The 19,824-nt window shown below is 45.0% G+C and overlaps 2 protein-coding genes across 3 annotated transcripts in view; one reads left to right on the top strand and one right to left on the bottom strand.

The window, feature by feature from the left end:
- The window catches only part of REC114 (REC114 meiotic recombination protein), a 70,599-nt gene extending 53,179 nt beyond the window's left edge, over nucleotides 1-17,420 (top strand). The window contains exons 4-6 of the mRNA XM_019503842.1: nucleotides 8,280-8,480; nucleotides 11,500-11,580; nucleotides 16,372-17,420. Coding sequence (XP_019359387.1) covers nucleotides 8,280-8,480; nucleotides 11,500-11,580; nucleotides 16,372-16,533 — 444 coding nt within the window. The 3' untranslated portion in view covers nucleotides 16,534-17,420. The remainder of the gene's footprint in view (nucleotides 1-8,279; nucleotides 8,481-11,499; nucleotides 11,581-16,371) is intronic.
- The window catches only part of NPTN (neuroplastin), a 44,687-nt gene continuing 41,464 nt past the window's right edge, over nucleotides 16,602-19,824 (bottom strand). For both annotated transcript variants that reach the window (XM_019504484.1, XM_019504485.1), the window contains exons 7-8: nucleotides 18,285-18,361; nucleotides 16,602-17,679 (exon numbers count right to left, since the gene is read on the bottom strand). In XM_019504484.1, the coding sequence (XP_019360029.1) occupies nucleotides 18,301-18,361 (61 nt within the window). In that variant the 3' untranslated portion in view covers nucleotides 16,602-17,679; nucleotides 18,285-18,300. The remainder of the gene's footprint in view (nucleotides 17,680-18,284; nucleotides 18,362-19,824) is intronic.

Raw genomic sequence — 19,824 nt, 5'->3', positions numbered from 1 at the left:
AGGGGCTGGGCTTAGCCACATCACAAAGAGTGGACAGGGGGAAGCCCCCCCACAAGCACACACCCAACCCACCCACACCTCAACCACACCCCACCACACCCACACACATCCCATACCCCTTCCACATGCCCTACCCCCACCATACCCATACAGCTCCAACACACCCCATCCCCCACCATACCCACACACTCCACACCTCAACTACACACACCCCACACATACCCACACACACACACCTATACCCTGTCACACAGCCTACCCCACACCATACCCCCACACACCCCAACTACACCCACCTACCCACACAATATATGAGCAACCCCCCCTCCTGCTTCCCCCAAAAGGAGTTCTTCCTGGGAAAGGGGAGAGACTTCTGGTGACAATTATCAGGGGTTAGTGGGTAGGACTTCCAGTCACAAGACGATGACCAGGGGGTGGGGACCTGTCAAGGGGTGGGGCTACTTTTGCGCCACTCAGTGCCTCACCAGAACTCATTAAGTGGCCCTCCAGCCAAAATAATTGCTCAGCCCTGCCTTAGCTATACTGGGGCCCATTGTCTCAAGCATCCTGCAGAAAGTCCAGGAAGAAGAGGAGATTGGGTTCCCTGGTTGCATCGTTACCCAGAGCACCCACTTAGGAGGCAGAGGTTGGCACTCAGGAATTGGGAGCTCTGTAGGACCATCAGTCACCACAGACACTACTGGAGTCATCCTTGTCTGATGACAGTCACACCAGCCCTTGCTGCAGTGGCTAATGACTTTAAATAGGGATCCTTTATGTAGCCTGGTGAAAACCTTGGGTAAAAAAATAGCAACACGAGAAATCAAATAGTTTGATATCTAGATTCTGTCAGACCAAGCTAGAATTATGCTTATAAATGAAAGTGTTTTGGCACCAGTCAGGGGAATCTTGGCAAACCCTTTCTGTCATCTGTCCACAGCTAAATAGGTGGAGAAGTGAAACAGAGGAGCCTCCAGGAACAGTGAGACACTTTTATTCCTTCCCAAAACCAGAACCGTTGGTAGTTGCATCAGTGCAGGAAAAATTCAAAGCGAGAAAAGGCACACCAGGGAGAAATGACTACAAGAGCTGGTCTTCTTCAGGTGCCAGTCCTACTTATGTGTTTCCTGCAGTTCCATGGGATGAACTTTTAGGTATCCTTTGCCAAATAAAAGTCCTAGATATGGGAGAGAATGACTCCCTTTCTGGGGAAAGTGCCACAGGGCAACAGGATGGAGGTTAAAGGAGAGCATTGGAGGAGCTCGGGTGGTGGTCAGAAGAGCTTTACAAGCAACCAGAGACTTAGCTCTGAAAAGGTTGCAAGATTGGCCACAGCTATGATAATGAGGTAATCCCTCTGTTTGCATGAGAACTGTCTAAAGAAGCCCAGGGCAGTGGGTCTGCATGAAGTGGCTAGTATTCGCTTTGGATTCAGGTTCAGCCAATTCAGGGGACAGTGATTTGATTTGGTGATTTGAATCACTGTCCTGAATTGGTTTGGCCAGTGCCAAATTGGCTGAATCTCCAAATGGAACACACTGCATCCCCCACCTGCTCTCCCAGCCCTGTCAATGGCTGCCCTGCCCACCCCCAGCATCCTGGAGCTTTAAAAAAAAAAAAAAAGCCCTGCACTCACCAGATTGTGCCATTTGGGGGGGCAATCTCCACCCTTCTCCACTGCCCTATGCTGCATCGGGGGCTCTGCCACAGGCCCTCGGAGGCCCTGATGGCCACTGCAGTGGCCGGTGAGTGTGGGGCTTTTTCTTTTTTTTTTTAAAGTGCCGGGATGCTGGGGCTGGACAGGGAAAGTAGGTGGAGGTCAGGGGGTTCTCTAGGGGGCCAGTGGAGCAGGCAGGGGATGGGGCCTGGTGGGGGCCCCCCCCATCATCCCCTCCCCTCTCCTTCAGCCTCCCCCTACCCCTTACTTACTGGCATGGAGCCTGGGTCTAGCTCCCTGAGGTGGTGAGCAGGGACTACCTGAATCTGTTCTGAATCTTTTTCCAGATCGATTCAGAGGCTTTGGATTGATTCAGACCTTTTTATTGGTCTCCTGATTTGATTTGGATTTGGAGATTCAGCCGCCGAATCGGGCCAAATCTCTGAATTGAGTCAGCAACCAAAGCTTCACATGGCCCTACAGGGCAGTAGAAAAAACTTCCTGTTCAAGGGGGATTCCTCCATTCTTACAAAGCAGAAACCTGTGCTTATTGGCATGTGGATATATTAAACATCTCAGGCCAGCTAAGCTGGACTCCAGTAGGTTCTAAAGTGTGTACCTGATTTAATATTGTGGTGGGAGAGACGTAAGGAAAGGGAATGGCATGGGGCTGGATCTGTGGTTAACAGCATTAGTAGGCATAGATGGGTATGGTTGGCAGAGCAGCTGGAGTGGAACCTGCTGAGAACAGAATTGCATTTGCACTTTTGCGGATAGCCTTAATGTTGGAGGATGGCAAAGAAAATGTCTATCTGCAAATATGAAAGAAAACTCCATGAGAGAGACATTCCTTTAAACTGCCAGGATTATTCCTCCAAAAGTTGTGAGGGGCTCGGATGATTTAGCCACCTACCCAAGAAGCAAGGAAAAGAACAGCATTACCCTGTTAAAGTACTGCACGGGCTTTTACTGTGCTTGACATCCTGTTTTTTAATCCGTGTAAGCTGTAAGTTTGCCATGCCAACAGTTGCCACTTTATGAGTTAGAACAGGGGTGGCCAACTTGAGGCACAAGTGCCATAAGTGGCATGGGCACATGGCAGATCAGGGAGTGGGGACAGGCAGCACAGTAGCTGATAGGGCAGGAAGCAGAGTAGAGCAGATTGAGCAGAAGGGGATTGGAGTGGCACTCAGGGTACAGGGTTAATTTGTGGCACTCCTGCAAAAAAAGTTGTCCCCAGTGATTTAGAAGATTTTTAGGAGACTTAATATTTGTGATTGATGATTTCCAGTTGTGAATTTGTTGCCTACTTGTGTTTTGGATAATGTTGCTATGCAAGTAGATAAACTGCACTGACAAGCGTTTCCCATGTAAAAAATCCTTTAAGGATTCATGGTTTTATTAAAGGCTTTCAAGGAATTTGGTGCAGGGTGGGGGCGTAGTAGCAAGATAATTAAAATGTTATGTATTTTGCCTGCAGAATGAAACTTATATGAAGTTGAAAGACCAATAGTAAGAATTGATGCCAGTGCTAGCAGTTTTGTTCTGTGATCTTGAATGATAGTTTTTATCCAATATCAGTCTTTGTACCTAAAATGTGTATGTCGCCTTTCCTTTTCCTTTATTATAATAGGTTCCCTGTCTTGTCACATTGTAGTTGAGATGACTGAATCAGAGAATTTTATTTAACTGGGGGAGATTTAAGAGGTAAATACATTTGGAATAAGCAGCAGGAGGCAAAATTTGATAAGAAAATTCACCAAATAGGAATATTTTAAATACTGTAACTCTTCCCTTCCAAGGATTTTAGTCATCAACACAGAGGTAGTTAGCCATGTTATTCTGAAGTCAAGCGGAAGGTAGGAGAGTATGGCACCTTGGAAACTGGTTCAGAGATCTTTCATAGGCAACAACTTACTTTGTCAGATGCTTTCACTTGCAGTTATTAATATGCTTTGTAGTGTGTCTTAGTGTTTATATACAAAAGCATTTTATTAAAAGCATACTACATACTTAATTCAGCACCTCTGCTTCATTAATTTGGTTTCCTATATCTTTCACATTATTGACAATTTTAGGGTAAAAATGTGTCCCCACCCATTTAAGCCTACAGGCAAAATTCCTGGTGACTTGTGAATTTGGGTAGAATTTCTGGTCAGTCTGACCATGGGGTAAAATTCCTTCCTGACACCAAATATGACCATGGGTGGAGGGGCAAGATCCTCTAGACAAGCACCTCCAGCTTTGCTTCCAGCAGGAGGATCGGCACACCCCAATTGAAGTCCCAGCCTCAGCTGTAGCCAACACTCATGGTAGCAAATAGGCATAGCTACACCTAGATCATCCCTGAACAGTAGCTGTCCAACTTCTTCTTGAACACCTCCAGTGATAAAGAGTTCACAGCTGTCTATTCCACTGCTTCACTGTTTTCACAGTGAAAAAGTTTTTTCTGGATATCCCATCTAACTTTACTTTGCTGCAATTTCAAACCATTGATCTGTGCCTTCCTTTCTACAGCAAGAGAGAAAAGGGGCTTTCCCTCTTTATGTCAGGCCTTCAGGTATTTGAAGACTGCTATCATGTACCCTGTTAAATGCCTTTTCCACAAGCTGAACATGTCTAGAACCTCTCCTCATTTGACTTGCCTTCCAAACCCTTCATTGTCTTTGTTGCCCACCTCTGGACCCTCTCTAACCTCTCCAAGTCCAGTTTAAAATGTGGAGCCCAGACTGTGCACACTACTCCAGATGAGGCCTAACCAGTGCTGGGTAGAGAGGCACTATCACCTCCTGTGTCTTGCACCTAATGCTTCTATTGATGCATCCCAAAATCACATTCACCTTTTGTGTGGTTCCATTACACTGCAGGCTCATACTGAGCCTGTGATCTATCAAGACTCCTAAGTCCTTTTCTGAAGTGCTGCTGTCCAGCCAGGTATTACCTATTTTGTATTTGAGTTTTTGATTATTGCTTCTGAGATATAGCGCCTTGCATTTGTTTTGTACACTGAACTTCATTCTGTTAGCTCTAGCCCAACTTTTCAGTCTTTTGAGATCCTTCCAAATTGTGCTCACATCCTCCAGTATGTTTGCAGTCCTTCCCAGTTTCACATTATCTGCAAACTTTCTCAAGAAGCTTTCTGTGCCATTATCCAAACCATTTAATAAATGGTAAATAACTGGGCCCATCTGTCCACCTTGTAGTAGTTTTATCCAGCCCACATGTCTCCAATTTATGAGGTCATATGGGACTTTGTCAAAACTTTGCTGAAGTCCAGATACACAATATCCACAACATTCCCTTTATCCACCCAAGTAGTTACTTTATCAAGGAAGGAAATCAGGTTTGTTCAACACAATTTGTTCTTTATAAATCCAGGCTGGCTCCTTGTGGTCAGCTTTTTCTCCTCCAGATGCTTGCAAATGGCCTTCCTTAGAATATGCTCCAGTGACTTCCCAGGTATGGAGGTGAGGCAAACTGGTCTGTAGTTCCCTAGATCCTCCTTGCCCTTTTTTTTTAAAGAGGGGCACAAGTCAGGTGCCATTTGACTTAAAAAGCTGCATGTATTTTTTTTTGAGGCAACAAGCTGCTCTGAGGGAGAATTAGTAATTAGCAAACATTCAAGAAAATATAGCTAATAATGTGAAACCTCTATTAGTCATGGTTTCAGTTATGTATTGTTCTATTCTGTTTGTACCTTGTATCTTTTCAGCTCCCAGTAGATTTTTTTTTTTTTTTTTAAAGCCATCTGATTTTGCCTTTAAAAGCATCTTGTGGAAAGTGAGATTCTTTTGGTAACTTCCTGCCAGCTGACACATTTCATTGTCTGCAGACTTCACATGGCAACAAGTAGTGACGGAGGTCTCTGTAACAATGGGTGTCAACTGGATGGACTTGTTCCACTTAAGTATCATTTCACTGAAACTGGGAAATTTGTGATTGCCTTCTGTTCCAAACAAGAAGAAGCAGAGACTCTTAATGGGGAAACTTTACAGGTCACTTCCATACTATGAGAAGTTAATCCAATTGCCAAGTCAGCTTAGTAAATTTGAAGAAAAAAAAATCCTCAAGCTTTTCCTGGTACAGGGGACAGATAAAGAAGTCATTAAAATCTGAAAAACATTTTGACATTTTTCCCTTTTTAAAAAATCATTAGGATGGGGTTATACTTGCAGTTCCTTAATATCACATTATGTACTGGTTGTATTTTAAATTACTGTGTTTGCAAATGTGTGGATTTTGCTACTGAGAAGAGCTGGTTTATCTTTTGGTACATTAGTCAAAGGCTTGAAAACTCAATATAATGTCCTCAGTATTTATGTAGATCAAGAGGAAGGCCAGTGATCTTGGTCACTTAAATACCCGTAAAAATAGGATATAAGCTTAATGATTCTGAGACTCAGAAACATGAAGGATAAAATAGGCTTTGTCTGTCTGAATAAGACTTGTTCATGTATGGCACTTTAAGCCCATTTTGCATTTAAAACTTCAAGTAGAGAATTTTCTCCACTACAGCAGTAACTAATTCACATACCACATGGTTTTGTGTCCTGCATAGTGTTCAGTGTCTAGATCAGCCTGTATGGCAAGCTAGCTCACATAGGACATGCATAACGAATGGTTTAATCCTTTTAGGCTTGCATTTTTTCAAATCAATTTGAAGCATTCCATCAGGGGGTTGAAGTTTCAAGTCTGTTGTATAACATGGCCAAGCTTCATCAAGCTGCATGCTGTCACACTGACCTTGGAAATATGTAGCATCCCTCTGGAAAGAGGTGCTAAATATGTTGTTCTACTGTTTAGATGCACGTTCTCCATTTATTATATAATTATATAAAGTACCATCATACTGAACGTTTGTTACCATTTACCCATTATTTGCTGTTTCATCAATAAGGATGAGTGCAAGGTGACACCAAGTCTCATGGGACGGAGGAGGGTAGTGGATTTTGAACGAAGCTGTTTTTTAACAAGTGCTTTCAAATACAGATGAGTCTGTTTACTCACAAGGATCCCAAGGTGCTTTACAAACTGTCATGGATGTACAAACTATACCCAGAGCTTTTTCTCCATCCTGAAGTGCAACTGAGTCTGGGGTGGAAAAACATCTGTTTATATTGGAGTGGGCAATTCTTTGGGCTGGTGGGCCATTTAATGAGTTTTGGTGACCAGTTGAGGGCTACAGCTATCTCTCCCTCTCCCCATCTTTCCCTCCTGAGGCTGTGACCAGCTCGGAAGTCTGAACCTGCCGACAGCTTTAGCACGTGCTGCTGCCCCTTCCCCACTCCCCTGTGCAGGTGGAGTCCAGCCACTTTCAGCTTTAGCAAGCCCTGCTTCCCCCCCACACACCCAACGCCTGACCTGACAGCTGCAGGCCATGTCCACAGCTACCCAAATGGGACCAGCAGCTCTTGAGTTGGGGCTCCAGGCACAGGGGGCTGCCCAAATGCAACTTGAAGCACCTGGTTGGGCTGCAGGCATGGGGGAGGAGAGGAGGGCCAGGATATTAGAACTGCAGACTGCAACCAGCGCAGAAGGACACCTTGCCCACCCCACCACACTTGGAGCCCCAACCTGGAGCTACAGCTGTGGGCAGATTCATGCTTCCATTTCTGCACTGGTGGCAGCTCCAGCCCAGAGTGAGAGCGTGAACAAGGGAGTGCGAGAGAGCGTGTCCAGCATATTGGAAGCAGCCCCAGCCACCTAGCATCAGCCAGCTGTCAGAGCCGGAGCTGCCACCCATCCATGCACTTGGTGGGTACCTGCCCACATGCCAGATCCAGCCCATGTGCCATATTTTGCTCACCTCTGGTTTATTTAGTCTAGAATGACTATAGATTAGGGGAGCCCAGATGCGAAGAATAGCTTTGGTGGTGGTCTAGTTACAGGGCAATTAAGGATTCTGCCACTGGGGCTGCAGCACACTCTAAATCTGCAATGGGATACTCATTTAATCACAGAATAAAAGCTGTTCCTCACTTCCCAGTACTGCTTGCAGAACCCATTCCTGCTGGAGATCTTTTTCTTATGACAAGCTCTCATCTGAGTAGTTGACAAGGTCTGACCCTGCCTTACATGTGAGATCTGAGATTAGTGCTTAAGAGCTGTTACTCTGTAGAGTGCTTCCTTTCAGGAAATACCATTTATGTTTGGGAACATTTACATGGGTAGTTGTAGAGCAGAACAAGAACATTCACCCGTTGCCACTTTGGCCAGTGTTGCAATAGAAAACCAGCAAATTATCAATGTTCCAAATATATTAAACCAGTCAACTGGGACATACGTAATCTTAACATTTCAGTATCACTAGTAGAACTACAGGACACAGATACAGCACTAACTAATCACAAAAGTAGAAACTCCTTGCATACCTTTGCAAGTTCCATGGTTGTATTGTGAAGCTGCCTTCAGCCTGTGGGCCAAATACCTTTCTGGCATAACTCCACTGGAATAAATGAAGATACAATGGGGAGCAATTTGCACCCCCCATGCTTAACAGTAATGCAGCACTCCAGTAATCTCACAGTTTTTGCTTTTAACTACCACTAATACAGATTTAATTAAAAACCAAGTACCTACTGGAATGCACACTCAGATTAATTTTTCTGTGGCTTTTCCCCAGAATGAATGCCGCATGTTTCGTGTTCAGTTTGATGGAGATTCAAAAGAGCAGGCAGTGGAGCACTGCTGTAATTGTGTGCAGAAACTTGCAGAGTATGTCACAGTTCAGGTAACAGATGAGCAAAGCCAGGAGCTGCAAGGTCAAAGTCAGTTGCTCGACAGTGAAAGTCAAGTGCAACAAAATGCATCTATACCTCCTGGAGTAAGTGGAGCTGGGGAGGGTCCAGGAGAGGAAAATAAAGACTAACAGTTGCTCACTTCTAGGTCCGCAGCTTAATATGCATTATAATAAAGATACGGTCCTTTTGTAATGGGTGGGGATAAGGAAAGGAGATCATGCTGTGTTAAGCTGTGCACTGTTTAAATCGGTCCTCACCTTTCAGAAAGGAGCTGCTAGGAACTGTTCAAGTATGATGTCAAATTGTAGTTGAGAGAGGACCTAAATGCCAAATTTTTTTTTATCATTGGAAGAACTAATTTTAGGAAGGGAAAGAAATGATTAGCAGCAAAATAAGGAATAACTTGGATGACTTCATGCATCTGTGCATAGAGTAGAAAATCTATCATTCTGCTCTGGGTGCTCACAACCTCCTTAGTTCCCACATTAGAGGAACCACTCAGCTCTTTGCTGGAGTTTACAAACCCTTTCTCCAATTAACTGGTGCACCACAGCTGATCAGAGCAGCAGCTTTGTATACCCCCAGCCAGTCTCTAACCCCCCATCTGCATTTGGGGGAAGGGACGGGTGGCAATAAAGAACCTAATCACTCAATAAGGAACCCAGTATCTGAATTCTACATAGTAAGTTTTAAGTTTATTTGCTTAAGTCATCTGTTAAGAACAGGTGCAAATCATATTAGAGTCTGATAGGTAACTTGAAAGCAAATATTTAACCTTTAAAAAAAATCAGCCCTTACACACATGCAGTGCTCTGGGTAATTTTTTGTTTTGGAGTCAAAACAAGACTCCTGTAAATAGGTCTGTGTGCACCCTAATTCCATGGTTGTTGAATTTGCCGTAGGATTTTGCATCTTTACAAGGTGGAGAATTCAGTATTTTTGTGGCAAAATGTGCTATTTTGCTTCAGCCAGGTGGCTCAGCATTTTGCTCAGTATTTTGTCTTCCCATCTTGTCAGATTCTGTATCATCTTCAGGTTTTCCTACCAAGGGGAAATGAATTCTGGGTTCTTGGAACCAGAGTGTAGAGCAGGGGCGGGCAATTATTTTGGGCGGAGAGCTGCTTACTCAGTTTTGGCAGGCTGTCAAGGGCCACGTGTAGCCCTGCCCCGTGACAGGTGCCCTGCCCCTGGTCACCATCTTGGGACCAACGTCCCAATGTCTTGGGACCAATGTCCCAGGGCCAGCACCGGTGGGGCCCAGAGCAGGGCGCAGGCAGGCGGGGGTCTGTGGAGCTCAGCTGGGTTGCACAAGCAGGGAGGAGGGAGCTGGCCCAGTTCCATAGAGCCCTGTCGGCTGGGACCCTGCGCTCTGGGCCCCACTGGCACTGGCCCCGGGACACCAGTGCGAGCCCTGTGCTCCTGCTGGCTCCCTGCCCACTCACACCCAGTGCCCCCCCACCCTGCGGTACAGATGGAGGGTAGCGCTCAGCCTCGACCTCCTGCTTGGCAGCAGGGAAGAAGCTGGTGCTGAGTGTGGGGAAACGTGGCTCCTCACCCACCCCATGGCCAGCACTCCCTGCTGCAGCTGCTCGCAGCCCCCATGGGGCTGTCTGGAGCAGGCACAGGCAGCCCCAGGCAGGCTGAGCAGCTGCAGCGCGAGGTGCCAGGCATGGGGTGGGCGAGGGGCCACTCTTCCCCATGCTCAGCAGCAGCTTGTAACCCGCCCCACTGCCACCCTGGCAGGGAAGGAGCCAGGGGAAAAGCTGAGCGCAGGGGAAGCGGCCCCTCCCACGCCCGGTGCCCCATGCTGCAGGCACTTGCAGCCTGTGTGGGGCTGTCCGGAGTGGGCACAAGCAGCCCCACGCAGGCTGCAAGCAGCTGTAGTGCGGTGCACTGGGCATGGGAGGGGCCGTTTCTCCCCACCCCCCACCACCCTGCGGTCCTTCCTTGCCCAGGGTCCTCCCACCCCCACTTATCTGAGCTTCCCGTGTGGGGGCAGCCACGTGCTCCCCGCCCAGAAACCTGGCTGGGGCTTCCAGCTGGTGGGGCAGAGTCGGGCAGGCCCACTGTTGTGGGAGCCTGCCGGGCTTCCCCTGGGTTCTACTGTCCTTGGTTCCTGTCAATTTTGACAGGAACCAAGGGCAATGGAATATTAATTTTCTACACTTCTTTAGGAGACCTGCAGGCCAGATAGAATGGCCTCACAGGCTGGATGTGACCTGTGGGCCATATTTTGCCTGCCCCGGTGTAGACGGTTGGGAATGGGAAGCTGGAACTCCACTTGAAGCAACAGAGTGAGAAAGCATAGGCTGGAGAACAGCATAGCAATTGAGAAAACCAGGAAATGAAGGTGGCTCACACAGAAGAAAGGAGGTTCCTAAGCAGCTTGGACAGTATCAAGCCAACTCCCAGAGGTCTGGGCAGTGGTTAGTTAAGCAATCTGGAGAACACAGATTAAAAAGTAGCCACTTTTGATTTACTTTCACTAGAAGTATTTTTGGTTGTAGGCTGTTGTAAGCATTCTTTGACAACCACAAGAAGGCTCATCACCAATATTCATTTCACTGTGTCCTCCTACAAGCCAATTTCACCTTCCTGGCTGCAATGCCCAGTATTCCCCAAGTGGAAAATGCAGATTCACTTCTTTTGCATCTATGATGGTAGAGGAGAGCTCCAGCAGCTCACCTCGCAGGCAGCCTGACTCATTTAGGCTAATACCAAAAAAGTGGAAACAGGCTAGGGAGGTAAAAGCAGGGCATGATAATATTGCAGTGAAGTTTTGCCATTCTAGCCACAGACTAGTGTCACTGCAGTGCAGAATGCATGCCTGTCATCACGATTGTAGTAAGACACTGGTTTATGTTGTTTCTGATGTGTTGTATGCAAGTTGTAGGCCTACTTTTACATTGTAAATGTGCAATTTTTAGCTTTTGTTTCGTCATTTCAACACTGTTAATTATGGTGGATTCAGTTACAAGCATGTAGATACAGAAAGAAAAAAATCATAGTGGCTGGGCTAGCTTCTCTTTTCTTTTGTATATCCCTGGATCTTCCAGCTAGATTGCACTGATCTTTATACATTTATATTCTGATACTTTTCAGCCAAGTTGGACGCTAGAGGAACCTCCACTTCAGTTGTACACAAACATCCCAGAAGCAAGATCTGTGGTACAGCTAGCACAGGTATAGCAAAACAGTACCGCATGACAGCAGTGGAAGATGATTTGTCACAGGCTATGGCGTAACTTCTGCCAGGGATAGGTTGCCAGGAGCACATAACTCCAGTGCTCCAGAGTCTACAGTAGTTCCCAGTAACAATTTAGAGGTGCTGGTTTTGATCTTGAAGGCCCTAAGTGGGCTGGGTCCTGCATATCAAATGGATGGTCTTTTCCTTTATTCCCCACAAGGTCAGCCAAGAGCAGCCTCCTGCGAATAGCATCAATGCACAAAGTCTGCTTGGTGAAAGTACGTGGGAGGTTGTTCTTAGCACTAGTTCCTCAGCTCTGAAACTCCCTTCCCTCCTGAGGTCCGCCAGAGCCCAAGCCTGGACATCTTTCAGAAATGCTCTACAGCATCCCTATTTGAGCAGGCATTTAACAAACAAAGCTAGGCTGGAATATTGTTCTGGGGGTGGGGAGAGGTTCCATCTTGGTCCTCTAGTTCCCTTTTTAAGTTGTTCTGTTCTGTTCGTTCCCCTGTTTATAACTTATTCTGCCCTCTTATTGAAAGCTGCTCTGGGCTTTTGTTGGGAAGGACAGCATATAAAGCAAATAACTTGAAATGTTTTTCATATGCTGATATATTACTGGAGTATTCAATTAAATGGGAACTTTCAGTTATCCAGAACGGTATAGAAAGATCATAAATTAAAAAGGGGCAAGATCTTTTATGTACTACTGTTCTGTACCTTTCATTGTAATTCACTTTGTTGCCTTTCTGGCTGTACAGAAAGCTTGATCAGACGTGAAGTGTGAATCAACAGGGATGCAGTTTAGGCAGGGTGTTTAAAATTCAGCCAGTCTGCAGGGAAGCTCCAGATGTCAATGATGGACTGTGTGGGCAGGGGTAAAAGTTTAGGAACCCGCACTAACCTTAAAACAAGAGCCCAGCTCCCGCTGATGTCAGTGAAAATCCTGATACCAATCCTCCTCTCTCCACCCCCAAAATAAACCAAAAGCATAATGGCATTTTACATAGTAACCCAGGTTTGTTCATTCAGGACCTTGGCATTGTTAGTGATCCCCTTTTTTTCTCTCCTTTGTCAAATAAAACAAAGTCTTCTGCTTTTTTTCTCTGTCAGTAGTCAGCCTTTTGGCAGTCAGACTTGACACTGGGCCTTAGAGTTGATATACAAGAGGTAATAAGGGACCTAGGACTTTGCCCGTTAGTCAGCAATTTGGACAGCCACCACCATACCAGTTAGGCTGGTCATGTTTACAAGATCTAGTTTGGCTTCCAGAATTTTTCACATTGTTTAGAAAGAATAATTGGTGGCCTGCATGATTCAGCTTGGGCACAGTACATCAACATGAGCTCTCTCACCCCTGAAAACTTACCTGCTTTCAGTCTCTTCCCAAGGGAACTCCTATCTTGTGTTGATTTGAATCCTGTGACCCCATTCACTCCTTTAAGTCTTAAAGGGAAATAGCCCACTTATTTTTTGTGCATCAGGCAGCCAAATTCACCCAATAGCCTTCAAGAAGTTTCCCTGTGACTTGTCACAGTTGGGTCTGGAGTTCTTAGCCTAAGACAGGGCCATGGCACTTGGCTTAGGTCAATGTTTTCTTGCTAGTGAGACCGTAGCAGTCCACAAAACCCTTCTCACAACAGACATCACTTACACAAGGAAGCCAGCACCTCAATCTCTGGAAATTTTCAGGTAGCTCTTAATTTTTGTCACTTAATAAGCTCCCTAGTGAAATTGCAGTTTCCTTGCCTTCACGTGGCTTCTTAATGGCTATTGCCTTCTCAACGGACTGCTTATACAATTGCATTCTTTTCCTTTGGCACTTTGTACCATAGGGCTTGGGAATATCAAGGCCTTTTCAAAACTCAGACTATTTTCCACTTCTGTTGCATTTCGGAGATTTAGTGAGTTTGTTTTTGCCTTCAAAGCCCCCTTTTTAGTGCATGCACTTTGAGGTCTGTGTGTAGCTGAGGTGTCATTTCAAAATTATTCTAGACTTTTCAGCTATTGGGTGGCCCCGACTTCAAGCATCCACAGGTTCAGAGCATCGATACTTCAAGCATCCCTAGCTTCAGTTTTGCACAGGTGATCAGTAGGGCTGTGCAAAATTTCAATGGGTGTTTTGTTTCAAAGTTTTTCGAGCTCAAAACAGCAAAATCAAAATGGAGAGAGGAAGGATTGCTCTGATATTGACTGTGTAGCTGGCCAGTGACTGTGATCCTTCCCTGAGGTCCCTTCCAATCCCAGTGCTCTGGGGGAGGGACAGAAAGACTGCATAAAAAGCATTGTTTGAACTGAGCTTTCTCTGTGCCTTCACACTTACAAGTGACATGAGTTTTGCTCTAAACATTTTGAGGTAGTTTCCCAGAAACCCCTGCACCTATCTCCTTGAAACATGACAGGTTTTGTGGCCTCAGCAGAGGCTACCATCCCGGCTGTTTTTATTCAACTCGGGAAAGAAATGACAAAGTTATAGGCATTTTCCCCATTATAGCCTATGGGCAAAACATTGAAACAGTTCTGATGAAACAAACAGAAGGTGCTTCGAAACAGTGAAATGAAACATTGTCTCTTTGAAATGGTGAAACCGCAGTCGAAATGAAACAGTGCTGTTTCACACGCACCACCCTAGTGATCAGGCTTCAGTTAATGCATTTTTAAGACTGTTGCTATCTCTACTTCGTCCTTTCAAGGACTTGAAAATCTTAACAACTTCACTAAGCATAGATCTGAGTGCCCAGTCTCCTTCACAACTGGATTTTGAATTAGTTAAGCATGATTGGCATAGGTATGAAATTCAAGATACCAAACTTTGGAGGAGTTGTAAAGCACAGATGTGCACTTACCCCTTGTCTTTGAGTAGTTCAGAGACTAACATCTGAAAGCAGAGGTGCAGCTTCAGCAATTCTCAAAAGCAGGCAGCTTTCTCAAAGGGGAGTTTGTTCTGGGTCAGCACAACTTAACCTGCTACCGAGGTTTACGTTTGGTAGACGAAAGGACAGTCCAGTATGCGAGTGTGGTGATGCAGCACAGACTGCTGTAACCCCCTCCTTATGTGCAGCACACCTAGGATAAGGCCATGGCAAGCGTCAACGATAAAGCAGCTGTGTGGCTTCACCACATTAATAATATGTAGAGGGGGAAATGAAGTATATGAGAGAAGAGAAGAACCTGCTACCACCCCTTGTCAAGGGTCTACTTCAAGTGGGGATCATAAAGCACTCCAGATTCTCCTTAGGTTGCACTTAGCAGCTTTGCTAGGGGCACTTTCCCTGCAAATCCTGCTAGTCTCCAAGATGATCCTAGGTACCTGCACATCTTGTGCTTATTTGCATTCTACAGCCATCCAACACTCATCATCTTATTTGGCTCCAGCACATTGTCAAGAGCAGCATTCACTTACTGATCTATACTGAAGTGATAAAGACATTTAAAGGGTATCAAAGTACCCACATTGTCAGTATTAAGATATTCAAAACAGATTCTTGCAAGTGTTTTTGAGGGGCTTAAGCAAGAGTGTTGTTTGGAGCATGCACCTTCCTACCTTGGGAAGGGGTAAGCCCTGGGGCTGGAGTGGAGTCTTGTGTCTGCCCCAGAGGTGGTTTGGGTTTGGCCAAGCTGTAACCTGCAAAGGTGGCACTTCCTTGCGGTGGCTGCATTCCTCAGGAAGAGTCTGGCAGCCACCCAAGAGAACTGAACAGGAACATTTAAAAATAGCTGAGTTGACACTGCTGCCAAGTCACAGCAGCAGAACAGGTCCCTGCTCGAGCTGTTTTGGCAGCTCTCAAGCATTTCTTACCCATCTCTAGCTGACAACTCTCTTCCCTGACTGGTGGGAGGCTGGTCCAGGCTCCCTTCCCAGCTGCAACATATAGTGCCTGTCAGAGGTGTAACAAGTTTTGCACCCTGGGCAAAGCCTTCCAAAAAGGGAAGGGGGTAGGGGATAAGGGGTGTCAGTCTTACCAGCCCCAGGGGCTCAAAGTCCTTGGTGCTGCTTCCACAATGTAGATTTCTTGCAGGGGGCTATCATTTTGGTGCCCACCGCTGGAGCCCCACTTGCCAGCGCCCTCCACCTTATTTATGCTACTGGTGCCAATAGCTTCTCCTCCTTCCTACCCAAGATGGCAACTTTCTGCTGCTGCTAGCTGTGTATTTCAATCCTACTGATGGATAATAGTGCACAGAGAAAGGTTCAGTTGCATCTAAAATTTTTTTTTAAAATCTTATAGGACACATACACATGTTCAGTATACATGCAAGATTGCCATTGCACCCTTGTACACACAGTGTCAACTGCACAACCAAATGCTCTTTCCCTGCAGTTTCCCATCATCCAGTGTAATGGATGGACACATGGGCAACCACAAAACTGACCATTTCCTACCTAGAGAGCTTCACTTTGCTTCCTTACTCTTCTGTGCCTGGCATCCTCCTCAAAATCTTATCAATGTAATTTCTAAAATGGTCTGCAACTCCCTTGGTTTTTTGCAGTTAACAAAAATGCTACTTGAGAGAAACACTATTACAAGGCAGCTACCATGTGACCCAGACTGTTTAAACAATGCCAAGTCTCATTTTTCTAGCAGTTGGAATCTGACTTCTGCTCAGCTGACTTCATTTTAGTACTGGTCATGCCTGTTGCAAAAAGGTTACTTGTTACTTCTCTTCATTGTGCATGAGCATTTCTATGAAGCCATGATTGCTGAGCATCTAAAAGGGAACTATTAAATTTCACTGACAACGAAATGGACCCTAAATAAAAACCATGTTTGGGTTTACTTTTGCAGTCTGTACTGAACTCAAAATCTGAGCTCCCTCATATGTATCAGCATTGTGTGTGGAGCGCCAAAGACTTGGGACCTTTTATTCGCTTATGTCTCATGGATCAGAATTTCCCTGCCTTTGTGGAAGAAGTGGAGAAGGAACTGAAAAAACTGACAGAAGGATGAGAAATGTTAATGTTACTTAGTAAACACAAAAAAGTCAGTGTTTGGATACTTGATAAATTGCTTCAAACGTGTTTTTGTCAGTGTTTTATTCTTAAAAACAGGTGAATTCACTTTTTGTACATCATTGCACTTCAACAAATACACAGAACACAAGTTCATGCATCTACAGTTATGCACGACATCAGGACCCTGGTAGGTCTGTAATTCTACAGTCAGTCCTTAAATCAACATGAGAAATTACAGTGTCAAACTGAAGAGTATAACTAGTTGCATAGAATATCACCATGCTGTAACGTTTCAACATCATTTAAAACAAAACAAAAAAAGTAAATTATAAAAGTTTGCCTGAATTGAATGTACAAGAATATGTTGAACACATCAGTGCAAAAGGATTTGAGAATTTACATGATTAACAAAAAAATCACTTAAAAAGCAATCATATATATATATATATATTTATAAACTGAAGTATCTTTACTGCAGTTCACCACCACTTGTTGGACTGTTCCAGCTTTTAAAGTCTTTGATTATCAGGACCCCCAAGTCTTTTCACATAGGTTAAGCCCTTAAGATAATTTTGATTTATATTATTCCTCTACAAGTACCAGAACAGCATAATTATTTCATCTCTCAGACATATAATATACGGAATGAATATCAGCAGCTTAAAAATGAAACACATTTACTGTACTTTGGTTTTCCCCCCTCCCCCCAAAAATATAAATATATACTGTATATATTTTTAGGTTTTGCTGTACTTTACAAAAAGTTACCACTAGATGGCAGCAGTGCATTTAGAGCTTTGCCAATTTAACAGCTAGAGTAAGTAAAAAATGGTGCATGCATGATCTGACTCTTACTTCTAGTGTTTAAATATCTTAAGGGGGGGAAAAAAAAAAAAAAAGCAACATTCACAGCACATCAAGCCCAAAATAGTTTACACCTTCTACACTGAAGCATTATTAAAATTTATCTGGCTAGGTCATCCTTACAGGAGAGGCTAAATAAGGCATGCTTTAGACAGTCATATTGTTTGCTCACTTGAAAAGGAAAAAAGTCAAATAGAACTGGAGTTCTAGTATCAAGAGTTCCATCCATTCATTTTAGCAGGTCATATTGCCATCAGTCTCTCAGAAACTTAAAGCTCTGGCGGGAAAAAAAAAAAAAAAAAAAGAGAAAAGGTGTCAGTCAGGGATCAACATCATCCTGAACACAGAATAAAGCTGATATTCACGTATTTATCAGAGTAGGAGACAAAGGTTTGCCTGTTTTTGTTACGACCTCGAACGTTTCAATACCAGGTTCTCTCCTAAAGCTATAAACATTTAGCAAGACCCCCACCTTGCACGTTCCAGAACCTGAACAAACCATCTTTTGGGTTTTTTGCTTTTAGCCCAAAGTGCTACATGGAGTTAATCTAGGGCTATGCAGACACTTCATCAGCGGCCTGCTCAGACAGTCATGGCAGGATTAAAAAAATACAAAGCAAAACAAAAAACCCCCAACAATTCTTTTAACATCAAGTTTTCTGAAAGCTAAAGGAGTCTCGGGACAGCAACACTTTATTATTAAAATATTCTGATAGCATCGCAAATACTTCAGTACATTAGAAAGTCGCATGCTTTCATCAGTGTGAGAGCTCCATCAGTGTGCATTACTGAAATACTCCTTATTTCCATGACACAAGAAAGGCTCTAGACCATATATGAACACATGAAAGGTAAAAATGTGGAAATAAAAGTCATACTTACATTATAAGCAATACTTTTAATTTGTGTTTCTCTGGCGTAGGTTTTTGTCTTTGTGATTATTTGTAGAGTTGGTTTTCCTTTAAAGGGAGAAAAAATATCTCATCAAAATGGTTAAATGTAAAAGTCAACAGCATGCTTAGCAGACAAGGCACTCAAAGGGAAGTCAAATTCCAATCCCCTGTGCACGAGAAAGCTTTAGTGTAGAGAAATGGTTTAATAAAAATTGCATGAGTTCACAGGCTCCCAATTTTTAGCAGAAGGTAGTTTACAAACTCTTCCTACAATGCTATTTGCCTCCTGGATCACTGGTCTTGCTCCCCAGTTTGATTATAGAGAATAAGCCCTTTTTTCAGTTTGCCAAACTTGTGTGCAAACTGTATTTACTCTATTAGAAGACAAGTTGTCCCCCCCCGCCCCATTTTGACATGGGGAAAAGCCCCTCAGCTTACAACTGAGCATGAGGCGGCAGGGGACAGGCAGCTGCTGCTGCTCCAGCCCCAACCCTGTGTCAGAGCTGGAGCCACTGCCTGCTCCCTCCCATTCCAGCCTCTGCATGCCACACCACTCCTCCCTGCCCCCAACCACTGCTTCTTCCTCTCCCCTACTCCTCATCTTTGCTCTGTGCAGGCAGGCTGTCCTCACCGCAGCCTGGAGCATGAAGCACTTGCTCCAGTCCAGTGCAGTCCTGTAGCAGCAATGCCAGCTCTGCACCACTGGTACAGGGCCGGGCTAGAGCCAAGCTTCGCACCCCCAGCTGCAGCAGGGACAGTCTGCCCACACGGAGCAAAAGTAAGGTGGGGGTGGAGGAGCTGGGAGACAGGAGGAAGAGGGGAAGAAGTAGCATGGAGGGGGGGAAACGGGAAAACACAGGAAGGAAGAATTTGGCAGCCTGAGGCTGCAGGGGGCAGGCACAAGGGGGTTAAGTGGGAGGACAAGCTGCCGGCCTTTTCTCATGCTGCATAACTGCCTCTTCATCACCTCTCCCCCCAGTTACCTGCAATACCTGCAGGGGAAGGGGGTGGGGGGGGAGATGAATTGAAGATGATCCTCCAATAATTAGATTCTATACATGGAAAGTTATAATAAATCTATATATTTTCCTTGTCTGGAATCTAATTAATCAGGGGCATCTTACATTCAGGGTCTTGTATTGGGTAAATATAGTTCTTTCCAAGATGGACGGGAACGCACTTCTGGCTATAATATTTTGGTGAAAGCCAGTAAAAGCAAATATCCACAATGCATGCCTCTGCTTCTTGCCAACGTGACCCCTTTCCCAAATGTTTACAGATCTGTAAACAGAGGGGTTAGGGCCCTAAATATCAGTGTATGGAACCCCTGGCAATGTGTACAGCTCTGCAAATAAGCCCTTCACCCCTCACATCCACCCTCTTTCCATTGTGTTTCATTTCTCTTCCTGGCTTAGAATGGGGTGTGGGGTGGGGGAAGGGGGGTGGAAATCGAAATGTGTCAACTCAAACTAGGCTCCCTGGTGCAGGGACTGTTTTCCCTCAAAATGCATGCATGCCCCCCCCCCCCC

The sequence above is a fragment of the Gavialis gangeticus genome, unplaced genomic scaffold, assembly GCF_001723915.1.
Source record: "Gavialis gangeticus isolate Ggan-Ray unplaced genomic scaffold, GavGan_comp1, whole genome shotgun sequence".
NCBI lineage: Eukaryota > Metazoa > Chordata > Crocodylia > Gavialidae > Gavialis > Gavialis gangeticus.
The sequence above is the reverse complement of the archived record's forward strand: the minus strand, read 5'-3'. Positions and strand labels throughout refer to the sequence as shown.